The sequence below is a fragment of the Callithrix jacchus genome, chromosome 1 (assembly GCF_049354715.1).
Source record: "Callithrix jacchus isolate 240 chromosome 1, calJac240_pri, whole genome shotgun sequence".
In the NCBI taxonomy this organism is placed as follows: Eukaryota; Metazoa; Chordata; class Mammalia; order Primates; family Cebidae; genus Callithrix; species Callithrix jacchus.
The window spans coordinates 98,335,447-98,359,727 of record NC_133502.1 but is presented as its reverse complement, the minus strand read 5'-3'; the positions used below and the strand labels follow the sequence as shown (position 1 = coordinate 98,359,727).

Here is a 24,281-nt window from a genome sequence, read left to right as displayed (position 1 = left end):
GGGTAACAAGAGCGAAACTCCGTCTCAAAAAAAGAAAAATGGGATGAGAGTACGGCGGGAATGTGAGAGTGATGTGGATGATTATCACATACTCCTTTCCCCGTGTTCCTCAGGGACTTCTCCACTTAAAGGGCACTGACAAGACAGGTGGAGTTTTACGTGGGACTGAGACCAGGTCGTTTTTGCCCTTGGCTTCCCTTCCTTGGCACATCCTCACGTAGCAGAGAATAGAGGCCCTGCTGAGGAATAAACTTCAGCCTGGCCGTTCAGCATTCAACGTGTGTTACAGCTGAGTGATAGTGGTGAGACATACCTGCTGGCCTTGTCTTCCGGACCGATCTGCAGCAAGCTTTTGGGTGCTGCCCAAGAATTCCCGCTGTTACACTCAGCGACCAGGATCAGTACAACAAAAGCCCCACTAGATGTTTTAGGTTCCCTTCGTAATATTTAAGGCTTGGCCTAGATCCGAGGATTCACTCTAACGTTCTGTTTCTGGGTCCTTCCCATCCCAGCCTCTGCAGGTAGATCAGTGACTATTACCATATTTTGAACGAGACTCCAACCCATTGCGTTCTCTCTAGCGGAGGATTGCCCGCCTTTTCCCCCTGACAGGAACTCGGCGAGGCCAGGCTAGCCGCGCACCGGCCGCGCAGCGACGCGCAGGCGTCGGGCGCCGCTGGTTGCGCATCTGGCGCCAGAGCGCGCCCCCAGCGCTGTGCCCGCCGCGACCGTGTCCGTGGGCTGGTGCTCCGGAGCGTGCCGGGCGCTCTCTCCCCGCGCGGGGGCACCAGAGCCCTCAAAAGTGTCAGGCACTGCGGTGCATTTTCCCAATTCTCTTTTAAATGACTGCGGAAAAGCAGACTCCGAGCCGCAAAAGGGAAGACGGATTCTCAGACAAGGCTTGTGAATGCCCCGCAGCCATCATTTAACTGCGCCCTCAGAACAGTTACGGTTTGTCACCCGACCCTCCCGGACCGCCTAATTTGTCCCTAGTGAGACCCCGAGGCTCTGCCCGCACCTGGCTTCTTCGTAGCTGGATGCATATCATGCTCCGGGCAGCGGGGGCGCAGGGCACGCGTTCGCGCACACCCGCACACACATGAACACGCGCAAGGTACGGCAGGGGAGCAAGGGCTTGGGATGCCCTGCGTGGGGGTGGGCACCTCGGGGAGTGAAGCTAGGATCTGGGAATGGCTGCATCCTCTCAGGTTAAAGGATGAGAGAAAATGACGCGGCGACACACATCGGACAGGTCAGGGTGGCCACCGAGCGTTTAGAATACGCATCAGGCGCGCTCCCTTCCCCTCACATGTCTCTATTTCCCTGGCGTGTGACCGCAGAAAACGGCAGGAAAAAGACCCACTTAGAGAGCTAGAATTGTGTTTCGAGACTCCCTTCCCTCGGCAAAAGCACCAACCGGAAGCCCCTCTAAAAACCACCGATACCCAAATAGGTGGCCCGGAATGGGGGCGGTGATCCTTGGTTACCAATGCAGAACACGTTTTGGTGTTTACAACATTTATTTATTTTTAGGATAGCTTGCCCTCCCTTTTAGGCAGGGTGGGGAAGGAGAACGCGGGGAGGGAGAGGGGAGGGAGGATTCCTATAATGAGAATCAGCGCATTTTTCAGAGCTGAACCAAGCCCGGTTTCCATTTCAAAAAGGGAGACAGCCTCTACCGTGATTGTAGAAGAGACTGGTGTGAATTAGGAACCGGGAGGCGTCGAGCGGAGGAACGGTTCATCTTAGAGGTACCTGGATGTAAATGCACACACACACACACACACAGTCACGCACGCGCGTGTCTACACGGCCAGGATGTGTGCGTGTATGCGCGCGTGTGTGAACTCCCACATGCTGCTGCTGTCTGCTTCTGGCCAGTGGCACCGATGCCTTCCTCCTCCCTTCTCGCCCCCAGATTCCCCTCCCCTCCCTGGTGCTTTTGTCTGGAGGGTGTTATGGGTTTGTGTGTGTATGAGCGTGTGTGTGTTTTTGGATTTCAGACTAATTTTCTGGAGTTTCTGCCCCTGCTCTGCGTCAGCCCTCACGTCACTTCGCCAGCAGTAGCAGAGGCGGCGGCGGCGGCTCCCGGAATTGGGTTGGAGCAGGAACCTTGCTCGCTGCTTCGCTCGCGCTCTACGCGCTCAGTCCCCGGCGGCAGCAGGAGCCTGGAGCCAGGCGCCGCCGGCGGGCGTGAGGCGCCGGAGCCTGGGTGAGCAGCGCGGATAGTGCCCTCGGTCGCCTCGGCCCTCACTGTCTCCCCCTGGGGCGGCCTCTGCTGCTCCCCAGGTGGGACGTGCCGCGCCACCTGCCCGCGCCCCCGGCACCCAGCGGCTGTGGCGGATTCTGCAGCATCATTCGGGGTCCCAGTCGCAGAGCCAAAGCCGCCGGCAGTCTCCGCATCCCTCATAAAGGGTCCTTCGCCCGGCCTGTACCATGGAATCCTGTCTCGGGGACCCTTTCCCTACCTCCCCTCCCTTGGCCTCAGGCTCGAAGAGAGAGTGGGCACACTGGTGGCTCCAGCGGCGTCAGTGCCATCTCGGGGCAAGTTGATTCCTGGGCCGCAGCTGGGCACTCATCCATCCACAGTCTCCCGGCTGGGTTCGGGGTGGGGATGATGCGAGCGCAGAGGGAGATTGCCCCAACTGGTGGTGTTGGGGGTCCTACGCCCAGTCTTACGAGTGTCTGTTTGTCCTCAGCCTCGAGGTGCATACCGGACCCCCATTCGCGTCTAACAAGAAACCTGCGCCCCTGAGAGTCCCGGGAGCGCCGCCGGTCGGTGCCCGGCGCACCGGGCCATGCAGCGACAGCCGCGGCGGAGCTCCGAGTGGCGATAGCGCCCCGCTGTAAAGCGGTTCGCGATGCCCGGGCCACAGTGAACCAGCCCGAACACGCTCCGCTCCGGACCAGCTCAGCTTTGGATACGCTGGACTCCGCGCGCCCGCAACAAGCACCGAGGAGTCGAGGGAGCGGCAAGAGCGGGGAAGGCCTCCCCGCACGGATCGGGGAAATCCACCGGTGCAGCTGGGGGACACGCACTTGAGCTGGCACTGGCTGCTAGGGATGTCGTCCTGGATAAGGTGGCATGGACCCGCCATGGCGCGGCTCTGGGGTTTCTGCTGGCTGGTTGTGGGCTTCTGGAGGGCCGCTCTCGCCTGTCCCACGTCCTGCAAATGCAGTGCCTCTCGGATCTGGTGCAGCGACCCTTCTCCTGGCATCGTGGCATTTCCGAGGTTGGAGCCTAACAGTGCAGACTCTGAGAACATCACAGAAATGTGAGTTTCTGGAGCTTTTCCTCCTTTCTCTCCTAGCCCCTAGGGCCCGGGGTGGCCAGGTGGTAGGTCCTGGAAGTGAGTGCTGTCCCAAGAGTGGGGAGAAGTCAGAGACAAGAGATGCAGGGTAGGGCCATCTGTCAGTTACCTGTCTGTTTCACTGGCTTGGGACTGCTAGTGCAGGGAGAAATGTGACACTTTAGAATAAGTTTTAAATTTATATGTATATACATATGCCAGTTACATATATATATATTCCTCGTGGGAAGGAACTCACTATGCTTTTTATATTTCAAAGCTCTGCTGGGTGTGCTTTAGGCTTTCCATATGCACTAACTTAGTTGTGGGCTTTTTTGTTTCAAGAAGTGCTGTGTGTATGTTGTGTTAGAAGTTCCATTAACACTTACTAGAAAAGAGGTTAAAATAATTAACTTTCCTGAATTTGTTGAAAGAAGTGACAATCTCTCCTTAAGATCTTTTTCTGAGGTTTGAGTTAACCAATTTCCCTTTTCATTTTATATATCAGATTTTGCTTAGGAGATGGCATCCAGAGATGGCCTTGAAAATGATCTGTAAGAGGAGAAGTTCTGAGTGTTGAAGTGCACTCACTCAAAAGAAAAAAATGTGATTGTTGGAAGCCTAAAAGCCTGGGCTGATTTAATTTGGACTTGACTTCCCAGAGATATGATTTTGAGACCACTTGGATTATAACTCTTAATTGTCCATTGAATAATTTCTCTGGACTAGGTTGGAGATAAAGCAGTGGGTAGAACTCTGATGAATGCTGGCTTTAGCATTGGACCCCTGTGTCCCTGGAAATGTTTGAGCTTGTCGTGGCTTGATGAAGAAACAGAACTGTATATTTCTATTCTCCTTTTCTGATGCCTTGTGAAAAATACATTACCAAGCAAGAACTTGCCAGTCCTTTCTCTAGCATTCCTGTGTCACCTCTACTGGATTATTATTATTATTTTTTCCTTAGTGATTCTGTCATTCCATACATCTTATTAACATGAGATTTTATTCATACACATGGAAGATTGTAAGGCAAAGTTTCTCCCAGTTTTCCTTACTGTGTTTGACACTGAGATAGGTAGCTCTACAGTGGGGCTTGGGCTGTGGCCTTCCGGTTGTCAAGTGCGCATGCATTCTTCCTTCCACAGAAAACATACAACCATGTTTCTGCCAACGTAGTTGACCAAGATAACCTGTGTTTCAATGTAAGTAAGAGACCTTCCTAGTCTCTGTTGCCTGTTCTGCTGCTGATGCTTATGGTGTAAGGCTCAGGCAGAAGGAAATGACAGCAGAGCATAGGGGAACGTGCAGGCCTAGCAGAGCTGAGATGTGTCGGGAGCAGCCAACTGTCGGGCTGAGTCCAGGGTGCTAGGATATCAATCTTTCTGGCAAGGAGAGCAGGAGCCAGGACAGAAGAGCAAGGGTGGATAAGGCCCCAATTGTGGTGGCCTTGGGCTGTGCTGGTTGAGGCTTACCAGGCTGGTCCAAAATCTGTGTCCTTTTGTCAGAATATGTTTCATGAGATGGGGTGTCAGTAGTTAGACGGAGGAGGCCATATGGAATTCAGAGCACTTCTGACTGTTTTGAGATCTTGGGGCATGCCTTATACAGTTAGATATTGTTATGTATGTGTGGTGGTGGTTTTAAAATTCTGTTTTAGATGATAGATGCGTATAATGAAGAAAGAAATAAGACAGGGCTGATCATTTTCACTTTGTTTTTCTCTTAGATAATTTTAAGTCCATGATCTAAGAAAAAGAAAATAAAACTATCTTTAAATCTAAAAAATGGTTATTTCAGACCTTCCTGATCTTAGCTGCCTGATGTATATGAAATCAGTTGATTTCAGCAGAGCTTTCTTATATCTGTCCTCACAATTGTTGTTGCTTCTTTTATATCTAATGGCAGGTTCCTATTTTCAGCTTTTTTTGAAACAGATTTTTAAAATATTTACTAAGGCATTTGTCATAGTTATTCATTCAATCGTGGCACTTCTAATTTCTGCTCTAATTTTTTTCCCTTTTGATTTGAAAACCTCTTAGGATTGTGGGAGTCGAGAGGTATATAGGGCTAAGTGTTGAGAACAGGGAATTAGGTTAGTAATATTAGTCAGGCTGGGTAGATGTGAGCCCTGAGACAAAATGTTTCTCGACTCTCCTCAGCTTTGCTTGAGCCCAGGCACTTTGTGCCCCAGTGCCTTTATCTGTAACTAGTATCACAATACTTATTTGGAAAGTAGTCCATGTAATTATTTTGAATTTTGCTTTTTTGACCTCAAAATGACATCAGCGGATGCACTTGTTTCACTCTCATCCCTATATGACACCATTTGTGTTCTTTTTCTTACATATTAATACTTGCTTGAACAGCTTTTAAATTCTTGGCCAGTGGATACCAGCTACAGTTGGAACCAAGATACACATATTTTAAAACTTTGTTATTAGACCTGGTGGTATTCCTAAAATAACCTGTTGTAAAGTTCTGGTTTAATGGTATGTAGCTGAAGTTATGTGCCTCTGTTTTTTTTAAATAGAAATAATATAGTGAATAAACTGTGATTAACACCACACAACTTGCTATAACAATAGTTTATCATATCATGCAAAAATGGTGTATCTTTTAGCATTTCTTTTCTCTTTTCCTCCTCCTTGTCTTTTTTTTACATATTAAACCATGATGCCTTTAGGGTTCTAGGAACACAAATAGCAAAACATTAAAAAATATGTACAGATTAACTAAGAGAGAGGATTTTTTTTGTTTGTGCATGCATACTTTACGCTAATCGGACCTTTTGTCTTCAGAGTCATTGAACCTATTTTATTAAAAATCTTCCCATCACAGTACCTATTTAATGTTTTTTGCCCACTAATGTGACATAACTAGATCAGTATCTATCTATAGGTGTGCATCACACCTGCTCAACGTCACACTGCTAAGTGGCAGCTCCTGTTATTTGGAAATGGTTATTCCACAGCAGGGTTAAAATGAATTTAAACACAGTACCAATGTCACATGCAATGGAATTCAAGAGTGAAGCCTGTTGTTGGAATTATGTAACTGGCCGTATAAATCCCAATTGTATTAAGTGCCAAAGTGCATTGCAAAGGACAAGTTCTGTTTCACCCAAGTGGTAAAAGGCACCGTCAAAAGAAGTCGTGCATTTTTTTAGCTGTGGTTTAAAAATACATAACCTAAAATTTGCTGTCTTACAGTTCAGTCATGTTATATATATCCATGTTGTTGTGGAAGGGCATGCATTTTTATGTTGCACATGCTTTGTGAAGACCAATAGGGAACTCTTTTTGAATTTCTTCTGTGGTATTCTCTGATTTGGGGGTCATATTTGGAGACAAACCTCATATTTTCCCTTTGAGTACAATCTAAATAGAATTTGAAGCTTCTCCTATCAGAGACTCTATGTGCAATTTATTGTTGGCCTGTTTAAGCAGCTGTAATGTTGTGCCATTAATACATTGATTTTGGCCCTCTTACTTTAATAAGCTTTGCCATTGCAATTAATCATACTTAAAAAAAACTCCTGGCATTCTCCAAGATTCAGTGAAAGGCATCAACTTTTATTGCTCCGATATTTTCCTCTCAGCCCCTCCATTGGGGGTTTTAGAACTTTGGATTATGGCTTATATGCATTTAAGAGCCGTGTATTTAAATTCAGAGTGTGGTTACATAAGCCATACTAGACTTGTTAATAAATAAGGCAGTCTAATTTACATCATTCATTATTTAATACAACTTGCAAGCTGGAGTTGAACACATGCTGTCTTTGTAGTGTAGGTATTTACAGACGTCAGCTTGGCACAACCGTGTAGTCTTTTTAGTTCCATATCTTCAATCTTTGCAGTATGGACACTTTTGTTACCCTTGGTAAAACAGTCGAAAAGCCTCGTGACCCTTTTGACCCTACTTTCTTGCACCTCCCTTTCCATCACCTATTATTTACTACACAGTAAAATGGGTTTGATTTTTTTTCTTCTCCGAAAAGTGATATTTCCTTATGGGAATTCAGAGCACTGGTGTTAAGAGAAGAGCCTGGATTGTATGTTATTAGAAGCAAGTAATGGGAAGTTGAAGCAATGTGGTCACAGCTCCCTAGCGTCGAGTTTAGGTCTGTTTAAGGTCTCTTACTGTTTCTATCCCATAAACCTCTGTTTGTGTCTGTTTCAATATTCCCTTATAAAGACATTTTCTAAGCTGAAAAGTTGGCTGAACAGCTGAGAGTTGAGGTCTCTTTCTCCCTAGGAACATTCTGTATGATGTCTTTGACTATATCTAGGTCATAGGAGTATAAAACCTAGAGTTTTTGTTTAGCTGGGGAAGGGGAATTGAATTTCATCATTTCTTTTCTCTTTTCCTCCCCCATCCTTTTTTTTTTGCCTTGAGTATTAAGCAAGTGCCTCCAGTTTTAACTCATTGTTTATGTTGCCTGTTAGGGAAAGAAACATTATCAAACCATTATTGAATACCACAAACCAGCCTTATCCTTCTGGTCAACTTTATCAGTTCTCTAGAGAGTTTCTTGTAGGTTCAAAAACTATAGGGTAGAATGTGATGTGAAAGACCTGCCCCTTGGAACAATGCCATTTTTTAGTCACTCTTGATGCTTGTAATCAATGATAGCATTTGGGGGAGAGGTTATTGAGGCATGGCAAAGTTTTTACTTGCCTGATGTGTGTGTGTGTATGTGTGTGTGAGAGAGAGAGAGAGAGAGAGAAAGAGAGAGTGAAGAGAAAACGCCCTGAATCTTGGATTATTTATAGTTGATCAATCATTTTCATAATCTACTTGGTTGAGCTATTTTAAAACAAATCCCACCCCCAGCCTCAAATGGCAAAGATCTGAGCTCTACTGTGGCCTGATAATTTTAGCTGACATTTGATTGCTGATCAATCTCCATTAAAACAGCAAAGATCCCATATAACTGGGTGCCTTCTCACCACTTACTTTGATCTCTGGGGTGTCCAAAGGACTGAGAAGTTATAAATATCGATCTGGGAGATGGATGAGTGAATGTGCCCAATGTTATAAAAATCTTGCAAAGAAAAGTAATGTGTAGATACTAAGTTTTTTCTTTACGTGTTTCAAAAAACAAAAACAAAAAGCATATCATGGAGAAGTGGAGTCAGGAGACCTAGAAGTGCATCCCAATGTCACGACTACCCGGTTACCTGATCTTGAAGCAGCCTTTTAATGTCTCTGGGCCTCAGCTTGTCACATGTAAAACGAGGGCTGTGGATTTGATGCTCAGACAAGTTTCTCCAGGCTCTGAAGTTCCCTAAAGACTCAGTCATGGAAATAAGGCAGTGTAAACATCAGCTGTGAAGGAAGGGGATGATGCAAGGTGCTCAGGGTCTGGCAGTGTGTGAATCTGAAGACCTTTGGTATCAGAGTGTTATGTGGGAATGTTTTCTGTGTCTGCTCTGAACTCCCTAAAATTATGTCTTTTTAAATGTGAGCTGCTAACAAGGCTGGTGGCATGTCAGTACTGGTCTAATGAGTCCAAGGTCACAGGGTCAGTGTTCAGATAGGTCACTTAGAATCAGAACCTCAGAAAGAGAAAGGGCCTTAGAAACAATCTGCTTCAACCTCTTCTTTGAAAAAATCAAGGGCAGTGAAGAAAGTCGCCCAAGGCCAACTCATTAACAGCATTGTGGGAACTAGAAGTTCTTTCTCCTAGCATCCAAATGAATGCTGGGGGCCTTGGCTTTATGGTGCCTCCACTCTGTTCTGTGTTCTCAAACTGACCACCTAATTCTGGCTCACCATTTTATTAGATTGGTGCAAAAGCAATTGAGGTTTTTGCCATTACTTTTGCACCCACCTAATAGAATCACTATAAATGGGGAGACAAGTTTAACATGACTAAGTCTGTGCAAACTCATCTCTGTGAGAGATCAAGTTATTAAAAAGTGCATGACCTACTGATCTGAAAGCAATCATCTTATCTTCATATAGGAAGAAATATGTTTCCTGTTTAACTTTGTGTGTGTGTGTGTTTTAAATTTCAAGTGTTTCTCTTCTTTTTTTTTTTTCTTCCATTTATTCAAGAAGATAATGGGTCCAATCGCTATGAGTAAAAGCCACTGGACACAGTGTGGATTCTCTGTTAGCATGCAGACCATTTCAGAATGTCTGAGGCCACAGGTTTTCACTGACTGGAACACTGGTGGTGAATGCATGAGCAGTATAAAAGAGCAAGTGTTCCTCTTCTTTAGACAATTCATACACAAAAATTGAGCTGCAAAGAAAAGCCTTCATGACTTGGCAGCACTGAGGTATGCTAACCTTGTGCCTGTTGGGCCACCTTTGCAGATTGGGGTTGGAGGAAGGGCAGAGCAGGCAGAGTGAAATGAAGGCTGTTGCCCCTGGAGTCTTTGCCACAGTCAGGGGTGCTTATGTAAGTGGAGAAACTCACAGCTCTTTCGATGAAGTATGTGTTAGCTCCCATGAAAGACCTGTGACCAGAGAGTACTTATTCTTCCCCGACTTCTTTCTTCTCCCTGACTTCTGAATGCCTGAAGATTGATGACCAGTCTCAGTGGTTGAGCCAGTGAGCAAACTTCAGGATTATTGGCTCCCATCCAAAATGCATCCAGCTACCATTTTATGTTTTGTTCGTGTTCTGCTCTGAGACTGTTCCAGGAAGAGCACACTTCTGAGACGTAGTTTTCGTTACATGAAGGGTTGCTCCCATGGGACCTGAGGGCCTTTACAGAGATCCTCTTATTTAGGTTTACAACCTCACTCTGATGAAGGTGGGAGATTTTGGCAGCCTCTGAGGGGCTGCCATGTTAATTAGTTTGCCTGGGCCCCTTGGTAAATCGGAGCATAATTAGGGATAAGATCCTATCTAATGCCTCACTGAAGGCTCTGTCTACTCCAACCTTATTGCCCAAATTTCACCCCAAGAGCCCAGGCAATTCTAGGAGAGGTCTAGAGATTTAAATTCATGTTCACAGGTTAAACTTTATGCAGTGGGAAGGAAGTGGACTGCGGCTTCATCTTCTGTCCTCCCCACCCTTCATCCTTTTATCCTCCTTCTGTTCAGCTCCCAAGCAGTCTGATATATATTGTTAAGAGAGAAATGATTTGGTTGCCTTTGGTAATATGGAATCTTCTTGTAAAAGATAAAACTGTTAATAATCACACACCATTTAGAGTTCCTTTTTATGTCAGATAAAGACATATTGCTACTTAGCACCCCATCCTTTCCTGTGATCGTCATGTCTCAAGAATTGTCTACACACACACATAGACACACACCATAATGTTGTATGTGTGTACCATGTTTTTATCAATACATAAATCTATGTATAAAACTCTGCTATGTGTGATTTGTTCAACTTAATTATCTTGGGTTGTAAAATTTTTCGAATAATTGAGAATGTACTTCCCTAAACCACCATTTTAATTTTGATTTTATCATTCTGGATTTCTCTTGACCAGGATCTGTCTGGGCTGTCTTCTTTGAGTGAAGTACTCGAGCATCAGTGCATTGACCCTGTTACCCAGCCTGGCCACTCAGAGACCCCTTGTGTCTATCTTCTGATTCTTTGATCTGTTCTCAACGTAAATGAACGATGTAGATGAAACTGAAAGGTGTTGGAATTTTGGTTTCAACCTCTACCAATATAGTGCAATTTAAAAAGAATATCTTCTCAACGCTAATCTTTGTAACAAGAGTTGTTTCTATTTCATGTGCCCTGGAATCCCTTGCTGTGAGGTAGCAGAGGGACCTATGCCTGAATTATGTGACTCTTGCTCACTGTGGGGTGAGTGACTTCTCTTCTCTGAGCTTGGCTGATTCCTCTGTGTGATGCATGTGCAGGGGTGAAGGTGCTGGGTAAGAGAGTTTGACATCATAGCCCCTAGATTCCTCGGTAAGGTGTGCCAAAAAACACACAACTACAGCGAAAAAAAAAAAAAAAAAATCCAAAACAAGTGTCTCTCTCCGAAACACAAAACAAAACCCCAAACCAGAACGCTCTTGTTAGTTTACTCCCAATTTTACTTCAAAACCCTGCTGCTACCACCTCAAACTCAAAGAATGTTGTAGATGATGTTGCTCCTTAGGTATTTCTTGTGTGTGTCTGGGGCTATGGTCTGAATGTTTGTATCCTTCCAAAGTTCAGGTGTTGAAACTCAGTCGCCAGGGTAGGTGCTGAGAGGTGGGGCCTTTGGGAGTTGATAAGGACATAAAGGCAAAGTGGGATTAGTGCCTTTATAAAAGAGGCTCGAGAGAGCTTGTCTTTTCTGCCATGTAGGACACACATAGAAGGTGCCATTTATGAGGAACGGGCCCTCACTAGCTATCGAGTCTGCCAGAGCCTTGATCTTAGACTTCCCAGCCTCCAAAACTGTAAGCTATACATTTCTGTTGTTATAAATTACCCAGTCTAAGATATTTTATTATAGCAGCCCAAATGGACTAAGGCATGTGGGTTTGGTCCTTTCTCTTTGCAACTCTTCAGAATCCATCTGTTTGTGGTGGTGTTTCTCATCCTCTTCACTTCTGTCCCCAAATCACAGACATACATGTGCAAGCAATCATTTGGCTGTAAAGCCCCTTTAATGGATTGTGAAGACGTCATGACTTGTGTACTTTTTTCTAGTGGATAACCTGTGGGCAGGCCACTATTGTTTCAACTGAACCTGAATTGATAAGGTTAATGCAGTCAGACAGGCGAGAAAGTATAGAAACCTGGCATAACTGAAAGGAGCCCTGCTCAGGGAGATAGGATTTGGGATACCCACTCTCTGACAGTATCAGGGTCTGAGATCTTGGTTGAGCCACTTGACCTCACCAGCCTGAGTGATTTCATCTTGAACCTGGAGGCTGGGACTCCCATGCCTGCTACTCCTTGAAAGACTCTGTGTTTCTGAATCAGTCAGCCATGGGCACTAGTGTTTCCATTTCTGTTCTAGAATTCACCCTTGCCTCCACTCCATGGGCAAACCAGAGTCTGCTCCAGTTCTTCTGGTGGCTAAGCAGCGGAAACCTGACCTGTAGGTTTTCTTTAACTCCAGCTCTGCTGTTGAGGCCAGGTGATTTTGCAGGTTACCAGTTTCCTGCCATCCTGGGTGGCAGCCTTTCCATGGTTTCCCACTAATAGAAACAAATTTTTATTTTTTTCCCGGGGTGTAGTGTTCAAGACTTTTTCAGCCCATTCCTGGCCAACTTTTGTGGATGAGGCTCTGGCAAGTTTTCTAACTGACCTCTTTGGTTAGTCTCTGTTTTCTGTGACCCCAAGAGCAGAAGCTTTCATGGACATTAAATCTTATTTTTCTGCTCATCCAGTTTCCTTTTAATCTTGGTGGAATAGTTGATCACATTCCTGATTGTCATGTGGATCGGCTGCCATAACTCAAGCTTCATGAAACATGAGTTCAGTGTCACTAGTGTTATTGAGGGCATGGGGATGTCTAACAAATAGGGTACTCTGCAGAAGCAGGAGCCCCTGAGCAGCTTATATTTAGCAAGAGACAGATGCATACACATGTAAACACTCCCAGTGTTGGGAGGCATTGATGTGTAGATGGGATGTGAGTAATTCCCAATCCTTACCTCCTATGGTGGCAGTAATCCAACTGAGCTTCATTATTTTCTCTCTGTCAAAATTGTTTTATATTCTTGGGGACACCTCCACTCATACTGCATTAAAGTAAGCTGCAACTTGCATCTGCAGTCAGTTACAATGGAAGGGCTGGAGCACCTTTCAGCTGAAGCTAATCACTCAACCTCTTAGCTCATACTCTTAAACTATTCTCTATCAGCAACTTTCCCTTTCTCACATACCTGTGTTTTCTGTTTCTTTCTATTGTTCCACATTTTAAGATCAGAATTGAAGCAGATTCATGTTCCTCCCATCTTAGAAAAGTTTTCCTTTAGCATGATTCTCTCCCTCTCCTTCTGCTCCTGACTGAAGTTCCTCTCCCTTCTAAGCCAGATCTTGGAAGAGTGATCTGTATTCATTGTGTCTATTTTCCTATCTCCTATACCGGTCCCACTCCACGTTTTTCCAAACTCACTCCCCTACAGTCCCCAGAAACCTTCATGGGCCGTATTTCTCAGTCCTTATTTTATTTGACTTCTTAGCAGAACTTGGCTTCATTTCTCACTCCGTACTCTTGAAATATCCTTTTCCTTTGGCCTTGGTGCCACCACACTTTTCTTGTTTTCCCTCTATCTCTCTGCATGCTACTTGCTTTCTTTACTTGTGGGTTCCCTTTTCTCTGCTCTGAAAAGCAGACCTTAAAAGTCGATGTCCTTTGGGATTCTGTCCTATGGCTGCTTCTCTTCCTGGGCTATCTCTGGGCTACATCACCCTCATCCATGACATATGTTACCTTCTTTGTGCTAATGATGGCCTAATCTGTTTCCCCATCAATTATCAGTGAAGACCTTTCGACTCACATACTCAACACCCCTCTCAGATACAGGAGTGAGTCACATTTATCATTTCTAAATACATTTTTTTATTGTTGCTCCAAACCCATTGCCAATGCTCCTTATTATAATGGATGGCACCATTGTCCACTCAGTAATGCAAGCCACAAACCTCCTTCCTCTCTTTAACCCCTATATTAATTCATATATGACATGTGGTCAACTTATTTTCCTAAGTATTTCTTAAGTCTAATTTTTAAAATCTCCACTGACATTTTTAAATCGTTCTTTTAACAAATATAGATTGGGGTCTTCTCTATGTTGGGCACTAGCTGAGTACAGGAAATATTGTGAGAAAAACTGCCCTGATCTCTTCTTATCAGCATTGCAGTGTGCAGGGGTGCAGGGAGGGAGGGAACAAATATCAAATAAGTACTCACATAAAAACAATATAATTCATGCCAAGATCATCTTTTGCCTAAAATGCAGCAATAACTTCCTATTTCGCATCCTCACCTCCAGTCTTGTCTTCTCTCTGCCTGTAGGCCACACTGTAGCTGGTCTTTCCGAAATGCTGATGTTATCACGCTGCTGCTTATAATTACCCTCTGGCTCCCCATGCCTCTTAAAATAATGCCTGAAGTTGTTTATTTTTGTTTTAGTTTTTAGAAAATAGAGCAAGATTGTCACTCTATTGCTATAAAAAGAGGCACATAACTATTACATGGACCAGAATGCACACATCAGCATACCAGTCTTTTTCTACACCAGCAGCTCTATAAAAAAGAACAAATTATAACTGGAAGCTTGCTTGGTGATCTTGGAATTAGAGCAAGGGCATTTAATTCTGCATTTAAAATGTTAGATGGCACTAAGCTAAGCTTGCCTGAGGCATCAATCTCCATAATGGGAGAGCCTTCAAAAAGGGAACGTAGAACTTGAAGTACTTTGGCCCAGACTGTGTCCCCTGGATGGACACTCCTTTTCCTCTCCTTCATTCACAGTCCAGCACCAATGCTGATTGATGCATTCTTTCTTTGGAAAGGTTAGTGCCTTTAGCGAAGGCTTCTCATGCCTGGGAGCCTTTCAAATTCTTTAAAGTCATTTTGCACATCTTGCCTCTGAAATGCATTAACTTTAATGTATGGAATTTAGTTCATTATTATACTTTTTAAAGTAGTATTTGAAAGTGATCAGAAGTGCAGACAGCACAAAGGTGTGTACTATGAATAGTGTCCCTCTCACTGTGTCCTTCTACCCTCTAAAATCCCTCAGCTCCCCTCTCCAATAACACCCACTGGTTTTATTAGGTGTCTGTATCCTTTTAGACATTTTCTTCCTACATATATAGTACATACGCAGGCCTTTTTTGTTTGTACACAAATGAGGGCATGCTATACCCACTATTCTACATCTTGGTGCTTTTTCACTTAACCATGTATCTTAAAAATGTTTTTAGGTAAACATATGTAACCAACCTTATTTTCTTCCCAGCTGCACAGAAATCCACTGGATGAATAGACTCTATTTAGCCAACTTCTTATTGGACAACCCTAGTGTACAAGTTCTTGTGTATACCTTCTATTTGTGTCCTCATATGACAAAAGGGACAAACAAGCTCTCTCTGGCCTCTCTTATAAGGGCAATAATCTCATCCCACTATATAGACCGAATCACCTCCAGAAGGCCCCATCTCCCAACATCACAAGCATATTTTTATCTACAGGAAATGTTCCTAAAATTAGAATTGCGGGAAAATTGCAAGATCTTTGTGATTTGTGTGTGTGTGTTTGTTTATTTTACTTCAAGTTACGGGATCCATGGGCAGAACGTGCAGGTTTGTTACATAGGTATACATGCGCCATGGTGGTTTGCTGTACCTAGCAACCTGTCATCTAGGTTTTAAGCTCCACATGCATTGGGGATTTGTCTTAATGCTCTCTGTCCCCTTGTCCTCTATTCCCTGACAGGTCCTGGTATGTGATGTTCCCCTCCCTGTGTCCATGTGTTCTCATTGTTCAACTCCCACTTACGAGTGAGAACATGTGGGGTTTGATTTTCTGTTTCTGTGTTAGTTTGCTGAGGATGATAGCTTCCAGTTTCATCTATGTCCCTGAAAAGGACATTACCTCATTCTTTTTTATGGCTGCATAGTATTCCATGGTGTATATGTGCCACATTTTCTTTATCCAGTTTAGCATTGATGGGCATTTGGGTTGGTTCCAACTCTTTGCTATTGTAAATAGTGCTGCAATAAACATATGTGTGTATGTGTCTTTATAGTAGAATGATTTATAAACCTTTTGGTATATGCCCGGTAATGAGATTGCTGGGTCAAATGGTATTCCTGGTTCTAGAATCTTCAGGAATCACCATGCTCTCTTCCACAATGGTTGAAATAATTTATACTCTCGCCAATAGTGTAGAAGCGTTCCTATTTCTCCGCAGCCTCGCCAGCATCTGTGGTTTCCTGACTTTTTAATAATCACCATTCTGACTGGTGTGAGATGGTATCTCATTGTGGTTTTGATTTGCATTTCTTTAATGAAATGATGAGTGAGAGTGATGATGAGCTTTTGTTTATATATTTGTTGGCTGCATAAATGGCTTGTTTTGAGAAGTATCTGTTCATATCTTTTGCCCACTTTTTGATGGGGTTGTTTGTTTTTTTCTTGTAAATTTGTTTAAGTTTCTTATAGCTTCTGGTTATTAGACCTTTGTCAAATGTGTAGATTACAAACATTTTCTCCCATTCTATAGGTTGCCTGTTCACTCTGAGGATAGTTTCTTTTGCTGTGCAGAAGCTTTTTAGTTTAAGTAGATCCTATTTGTCAATTTTGGCTTTTGTTGCAATTGCTTTTGGTGTCATAGTCATGAAGTCTTTGCCCATGCCTATGTACTGAATGGTATTGCCTAGGTTTTCTTCTAGGGTTTTTATGGTTTTGAGTTTTACTTTTAGGTCTTAAATCCATCTTGAGTTAATTTTTGTATAAGGTGTAAGGAAGGGATCCAGTTTCAGTTTTCTGCATATGACTAACCAGTTTCCCCAGTACCACTTATTAAGCAGGGAATCCTTTCCTTATTGCTTGTTTTTGTCAGGTTCATCAAAGATCAGATGATTGTAGATGTGTGGTGGTATTTCTGAGGTCTCTAATACATATAATTTTTAAGTAAATATTGCCAAGTCGTCTTGCAGAGAGGTCACATCATTTTGTTCTCCTATGGAAACTGGGAGTGACTGCTTTCCTACAATTAAGCCAGTACTATTTGTTATCAAACCTTTTGTTATCAAACCTTTTATTGTTTGTCAACTAGTTTCCTGAAAAATAGTACCTCAGTTGCTGTATTTTGCAATTACATAATTATGACCCCAATTGCAAGTCTTTCCATAAGTTTGTAAGTCATTGGTTTTTTTTTTTTTTTTTCAGTGAACTTAGCCCTCTTCTTTTTTTATTGAATTAGTGGCCTTTTCAAAAAGTAAGAAAATTTATACTTTGCCTAATGTTTTGCTTGCCTTCTGATGTCAGTTATGGATTATGATATTTCTTTTTTTTTCCTCCTCCTTTTCCTCCTCTTTTGTGAAGCAGAATTAATTTTTTTTTCTAGTAAAGCTTATTTCCTTTTTTATTTCTATGTTGCAGATGTGGCTAAGGAAGTCCTTCCCTTTCCTAAGTATAAAACAAACAATTCTGTGTTTTCTTCTACTTTTACTATTACATGTTTTTACATTTAAAGCTTTCATCTATCTAAATTTTAAAAATGTATGAAGTAATGTAGCAGTTATTTTATTATTTTTTTTTCTGTACAGCCAGTCAGAATTCATGGATCCCATGAATTATATAATTCTATCTTTCCCTTGATAATTTAAAATGGCAATTTTGTTCTATGGGAGGACAACCTTTGTGTTTGGGCCTGTTTAGGGATCTAGCCTATTTCATTAATCAGTCTGTCTATTTACATGCTGGTATTAAACTTTTATCTCCCACAGATTCTTCTTCCTTTTCTTTTTTTCTACTTAAAGTATTAGTGTCTTACTCATCAGTCTACTTTCAGAATTTTCAGGGTAATTCTAGCATGATTATTTTTCCACATCAATTTTAGGAACAGCTTGCCTAGCTCCCCTGCTCCACAGTGGTGTTTTTAATGAAGATGGCATTAAACTTACATAGCAAAGGCTGACAACTTCTTATCAAGTCTTGAAAGCCCTGTGTCCTCAGGTTCAAAGCCATTTCTCAGCCTCATTTCTTGCTTCTACCTTTGTTCAATGCCATGATACAGCCACTCTGAGTGTTCAGTTTCCCTACTGAGCTATACTCTCACTTATCTCCCAGGTGGTCCTCTCTGCCTGGAACCTTTTCCCTGCCTTCTGCCCTGGCTAACTCTTTCTTATCTTTTAGGCCTTAGGTATGATGTCACTTCCTCTGCATCTACACCTGGTCTATGTCCCCCTCCACTACATGCTCTTACAGCCCTGTGTTTCACATTGCAACGTAGGTCACTTAGTATCATCAGTATGTGCCTGCATAACTGTCTGTACACACCATTAGGACATAAACTGCACAATGGCAGGGACGTATGGATCTCGTTTATTGCTCTTGCCTAGCATCTAGCACAAAGTCCTAGTTCTCCATGTTACACAAATACACATGGATATACATTCATGAGTACTTTCCTCCACCACCATATGTATACACATAAAACTATCATCTAAAACTCCAAATAAGAGTATTACTTGGTCTCTGGATCATCAATATGTAATTCTCTAGACATATTTTTTCTCAAGCTATCGTGTTAAGATGTTTGTTTATATAATGACCTTTATGGAATTAAAGTGCACAGTGTTAGTTCATGCACAGCAAGAGATCGATTAATTGTGGAAAGGAAAAAAGGTGAAACCTTGATGAGGCAGGCTGATTACATATACAACAGGAAGGAGGGACAGCAAAGAGGGGGAGGATGAGAGCATTCGTCAGATGAAGAGAGATGCAGGACACACATGCTCAACAAAAAAGAAAAATCCAGGGGAAAAGAATCACTCCAGGATCACCTGACCTCCAACAAACAAATAGGTCTAATGAGAAAAATCGGTGCCTTTTCTGTTGGGTAATAGCTAATAATGGATATCCTTGTGGATCAATTGCAGTTTTCCCTGCGACTGCATTTATGGGGCTTCACTTAAAAGGCAATTCTGGTGTGAGATTTCAGATGTGATTTATCCATCTTGGAGTATGGATGATAGAGGCTGTTCATTTTTCTAAAGAATTGCAAACATCAGGAGTATAAAAAGATAATGTGTCAGGTCTAGTTTAAAGTACCGTCTGATACATATACATTTGCGCTTTTGCTGTCAAATGCATTGGGCTGATCCTATGAATGTTTCATGGGGCTTCTTTTATATTTATAAAAATTAACACTATTAGACGTCTGAGAAGTTTTGATAGGTGCTTGCAAAACTCATAAAAGAAACCCAACTGATAGACATATGAGATTAGAAGGCTTTTAAAAATAGAGTGGAGAAATCTATAGGTGAACAGATTATGTTGAATAATCAAAAAAGATAATTGTTGGCTTGAACCCAGGGGTTGAAGCTTGCGGTGAGCCAAGATTGTGCCACTGCACTCCAGCCTGGGCAACAGAGCAAGACTCTGTCTCAAAAAAAAAAAGATAATTCTTGCTTAAGATAAATAATATAAATCATATCCATTGATGTTTCATTTATTTGTGCTTATATAATAAGTATATTAGTAATATGTATACAGATGAAAATGGTTTAGACTCCATGTATATTTGAAAGTTAAAATTTTAAAAATTAATGAGAATTATGTGTTTGGTAGTTTTCTTTCTTTCTTTCTTTCTTTCTTTCTTTCTTTCTTTCTTTCTTTCTTTCTTTCTTTCTTTCTTGCTTGCTTGCTGTGGAGGTGGGGTTTCGTTATGTTGCCCAGGCCAGTCTTGAACTCCTATGCTCAAGTGATTCACCTGCCTTTGGTTTTCCAAAGTTCTGGGACTACCGGTATAAGCCACTGTGCCTAGTTGTAAAACGGGAATTATGAAACCAACATAAAATGTTTAACTCTGATGAGAAAAGTCTTATTTTTGGAAATGAATCATTGGTCATTGGTCTCATTGTAAGCCTAGGTGATCCTGTAGGATTTAACTTCTTGGCTGTCTCTTTTATTCTTTCAGGGAATTGCTCTTCTACCAATAAAAACGGTCTTCTGGAGCTGAAATTCCTGGGGTCTTGAGGATATTATAGAGCCTTTTACTTACCCAGTCTACCTAAAGTCCACATGATCATTACCATTGTTTGATTGCATTTTGTATCTATACACGTACAGTTCAGAAGGCAATAGATATTCTGTTGGCAAAGTCATCTTTTCCCATGGGTAACTCAAATTGAGGTTAGGAATAAACTTTTATATATGCTTATATTGATTGATTGACTCATGCACGCATTCATTTAGTTACTAAATTGACAAATCAGTTTGGAACACGTCTTCATACCTGGTACTTTCCTGGGTCTTGGGTGACAAGACTTAGGCCACCTCCTACCATTTATACCTTTTTTTGCGGGGGGAGACAAGTCTTGCTCTGTTTCTTGGGCTGGAGTGCAGTGGCACAATCTCAGCTCACTGCAACTTTCTCCTCCTGGGTTCAAGCAATTCACCTGCCTCAGCCTCCTGAGTAACTGGGACTACAGGCGCATGTGGCCACTCCCAGCTAATTTTTTTGTATTTTAGTAGAGTCGGGGTTTCACTGTGTTGTTCAGGCTGGTTTCAAACTCCTGAGCTCAGGTAATCCACCTGCCTCAGCCTCCCAAAGTGCTGGGATTACAGGTGTGCACCACCATACCGGGCCCAGTTATATCTTTTAGATGATCTGTTTCAAGGGCACAAATGGAGCTCCCAGTCAGATGGCCCTATGCTTCTTTCTCCCAAAAACTACAAGGGACCTCATGTGCAGGTGTATGAACAGTTTGACCTACAAACTCTGTCAACACTACCATAGACAGCAACCTTGGACCTCCCACATTCCCCAGTACTGTTGTGCCTGGTGTATGCATATCCATGGCTTGGTGCACCCCAAGGAAGGCGGATCCAAGGAAAAAGTCCTGCTCATGCCCTAGGAATAGACTCAGGGTCTTTGAGTAGGGAATTCTGGGATCCTGGGTACAGAGACAAGAAGGAAGAGTGAGATCAAAGAAGGAAGATCCTGTTGGCTCTGTGGACTCCTTGCCTCATATAGAGGCATTTGCCGAAAGAGAACTCCAAAGGACCTGGGCCCAAAGCTCAGGGCTAAGGGTACCATGGACCAGGCTGATTGGCACTCTGCATTGTGGACCTGGCCTCTGCATCATTTTGGTTTTGAGCTGTGATGATGATGGTCTGGATCAGAACAAGCACAGGGTGTGTGTCCTGGGAGTGTGTGTGTGTGTGTGTGTGTGTGGTGGCCAGGCTTTCTAGATGGTTCCTACATATCAGTGCCCCACCCTCTCTTCAGGGGACTTTAAGTATGGGGGTTTATGTTTCCAGCAAGGACAGAGCATACTGGATTCCTCCCAGACAAGTTTTGTGATATTATCGTGGACACAGGCAGATCACAAGCAAAGCATAGATCAATGATAATTGTTAAACATCATTAGCTACCAGCTTTCCCCTTTTACTCTTCTCCATATGAATTTTATTATTGTCCCTGAAAGTTCTGGGTCTAAATGTAATGTTTCAAGAATCAGCTAATTGTGTCTAAATACTGCTATTTTCTACTGGGACCTTAAGAGGATCCTGAGATTGTGAAAACTGTGCCTGGAAAGTTCCTTTCCTCATAATGCCTTTTTTTCTGAATGGAAAAATTACCTAATATGTCAGTAGACATTCATAATGGATTGACAGATTAATTTTCCATTTTCTTTGGGAGTCTGTGTAGGGGAATGATTCCTGTTGTTAGGCAGGTTGACTTGGTGGGTTAAGGGCTCTACTAGGAAGTGTGGTCTGCCACTGCTACTTTGGACTAGTAACTAAAGCTTTCATGTCTCAGTTTTCCCATCTGGAGAAGTGAGCAATAATAGAAAAACAGAAAAGCATTACTGTGAGGTTAAAATGAACTGATGCAAGTAGAATGCTTATAACAGAGCCTGAGACACAGTTTGCACTCTGCTGTTAGCTTGTGTGTGTGCATTTGTGGAGCTATCTTCAAATATATTTCGAGGAAACTGCTCTGTGAGGTTGGGAGGAATGAAAAGCAAAAGACTCTGTCTTGAGCATGACACTGAACAGGCGCTGAGGCTAAGAGGACAGATGTAAATGGCGCTGGTTCCCTTATGGCAACCTTTGCATGCCGGTTGGCTTGTCTGCATGTTACTCTCATCAAGTAGGACCTTGTGAGCTTAGCTGATTAGGACATTAACCATTTGTGTGCTGGGTGATCACAAGTCAGATTTTGTGACTGTTTTTCAGGTCATTGTCTTTGTTCTGTGACTTTGGTTTCTTCCATGGTCCTGGTCTATTTTATTTATCAGGTTGTTTACTAAAAATTCTCCTGGTCTCTGGGATTGTCAGTCAGTTTGTGCTTCATCTTCTCTTTTAACTTTTTTTTCTCACTCTTTAATTGTGAGACTTTTAAAACATAGACATCTTATCCTTAAAAAAGAAAAAGGAATTGTAGTGAAACACACATGACATAAAGCTTGCATTTTAACCATTTTTAAGTTTATGCTTCAGTGAGACTAAGTACATTCACATGTTGTGTAACCATCACCACCATCCATTTCCAGAACCCGTTACATCTGGAATAATTGAAACTCTGTACCCTTTCAACAATGACTCTCCATAACCTTACCTCCCTCTAGTTCCTGGCAATCAACGTTCTTGTTTCTGTCTCTATGAATCTGACTGTTCTAGGTACCTCAAAAACGTACATGTTTTTGAATAATAACATAGCTCTTGAATTCAAAGATTTTTTTAAAATAAGATATTTATTAAGGACTTTTACAGATATTCATGCTTTCTTTTTATAAAATAACTTATTTATTCTGGCCTTACACAACCACTATGATTGGAGTCTTTTTCCACTGGCATCTTTAGAGTAACTCCAAAGAAAGTAATCTCTAGCCTTCTGTAAAAATGACTGAAGGTTAACATGAGAAGTGAAACACTGAAGATAAAAAGGGAAGTGTTCCTCAACTACACTCCCGTTTTCTCACTCCCATAATCTGTAAATGTTGGCTGAAAAATTGTGCCAATATCAAAACAGACCTTCACAGACAACCTAAAATTTTACCACTGGAATCACTCTCCTTTCTTGACATTATGCCTGATGCTCATTTTTCTCTGTGCCATGCTTGATCTATCCTGAAGCTGGAGCAGAAGTATTAGTTCCAAAAATTCTCTTCATATGGAATGATTTGTCCTGACTGGAGGCCAACAGCTTTCAAAACTGTATTCTGCTGTGATTCGTGCTGACTTGAATGCTTTTTAGAATTCTTACAGTCCAGTTGAATCATTGGAGATTTTTCCTCAGGAGTCATAAATGGGAAATTTATTGGCCTGAAATAACAGGGAAAGAGGAAAAAACATTTTTTAAAAAACACGATAATTTGTATGTTAGTTTGAAGTTTCAAGATTTTACTTTTCTATGAACATTCACTCTGAAATTAAAAAAAAAAACATAGATGAAATTACTTACTAACCCATCTCTTGAAAACGGCTAGAATAAGGTAATTCTGTAGTGTCAGCATATTGTACATAAAGACCATTTCATCTTTATGGAATGAGTGTTAAAAAATGTCACAATCAGTTTTTCATCAGTATTTTAATTATAATTATTTTATAAGATAAAGTGAATAAGGCAAAAATCAGAGGGAGCAAGGAATTAAAAAACATGAGAACTCCGACTAACCCTAATGGTTGGCAGAGTTGCTGTAATTGAGTGTAGCATTTGTCCCCAACTTCCTGGCAGTGAAAAGAGAAACTCATTATTAGGAAGGAGAATGCCTACTAATTCCACAGGAACACAGCTTTGTCTGGCACTATATTCCAAAAGGAATTCTTCTGCAGGAACAATAAGTGATGTAATGCACAGCTTTTATGAAAAATCCAGAAGTAGGTTTCATTTTCTTCTTGAGAAAGCCAGTGAAAGTTGGGGGCAGTGACAAGGACATCAATTCTGCAAGGAGGCTAACGTGGTCCAAGAATTTAATCTCCTCTCCCAGGGCTGTAATTATGACACTGATACAACTCAGGATGCTACACTCCCATCCTCACACGCCCTTTGCTGAACCAGGCTTTGATAGAAGCTGGACTGCAGATGATTCGAGGTTGTCCCCTTTGACCAGAGCCTGGAAAATTTTAGTCTCTGTTGCTTGTTAAGGCCAGATCTGTTCTCTTTGAAAACCAAAGAAACAGATGGTGGGGGCTGACATCCTTTTACAAAGACCAAGCAGCTTGGTCTGTGTGCTCGTTCAGGTGGAAGCTACCCTATCTGAGTATGAAGATGAGCTGCAGAGGTACCAGCAGAGATGCAGGCTTCCTGGGGGAAGCAGCCCTTTGACTGCCCCAGAACTTAGATAACGGCTTGATTGAAATCCCAGAGTTCCACCC

At 42.5% G+C, this 24,281-nt stretch overlaps 1 protein-coding gene across 14 annotated transcripts in view; it reads left to right on the top strand.

The window, feature by feature from the left end:
• The first annotated feature begins 826 nt into the window (after positions 1 to 826).
• The window catches only part of NTRK2 (neurotrophic receptor tyrosine kinase 2), a 352,900-nt gene continuing 329,445 nt past the window's right edge, over positions 827 to 24,281 (top strand). For 6 of the 14 annotated variants that reach the window (XM_035303487.3, XM_035303494.3, XM_078367513.1 and 3 more), the window contains exons 1-2: positions 1,636 to 1,751; positions 2,700 to 3,275. In XM_035303487.3, coding sequence (XP_035159378.1) covers positions 3,064 to 3,275 — 212 coding nt within the window. In that variant the 5' untranslated portion in view covers positions 1,636 to 1,751; positions 2,700 to 3,063. Of the gene's footprint in view, positions 1,115 to 1,635; positions 1,752 to 2,699; positions 3,276 to 4,411; positions 4,493 to 24,281 lie in introns of those variants that run through there. The other 8 variants (XM_078367510.1, XM_035303489.3, XM_078367533.1 and 5 more) reach the window with 3 other exon arrangements.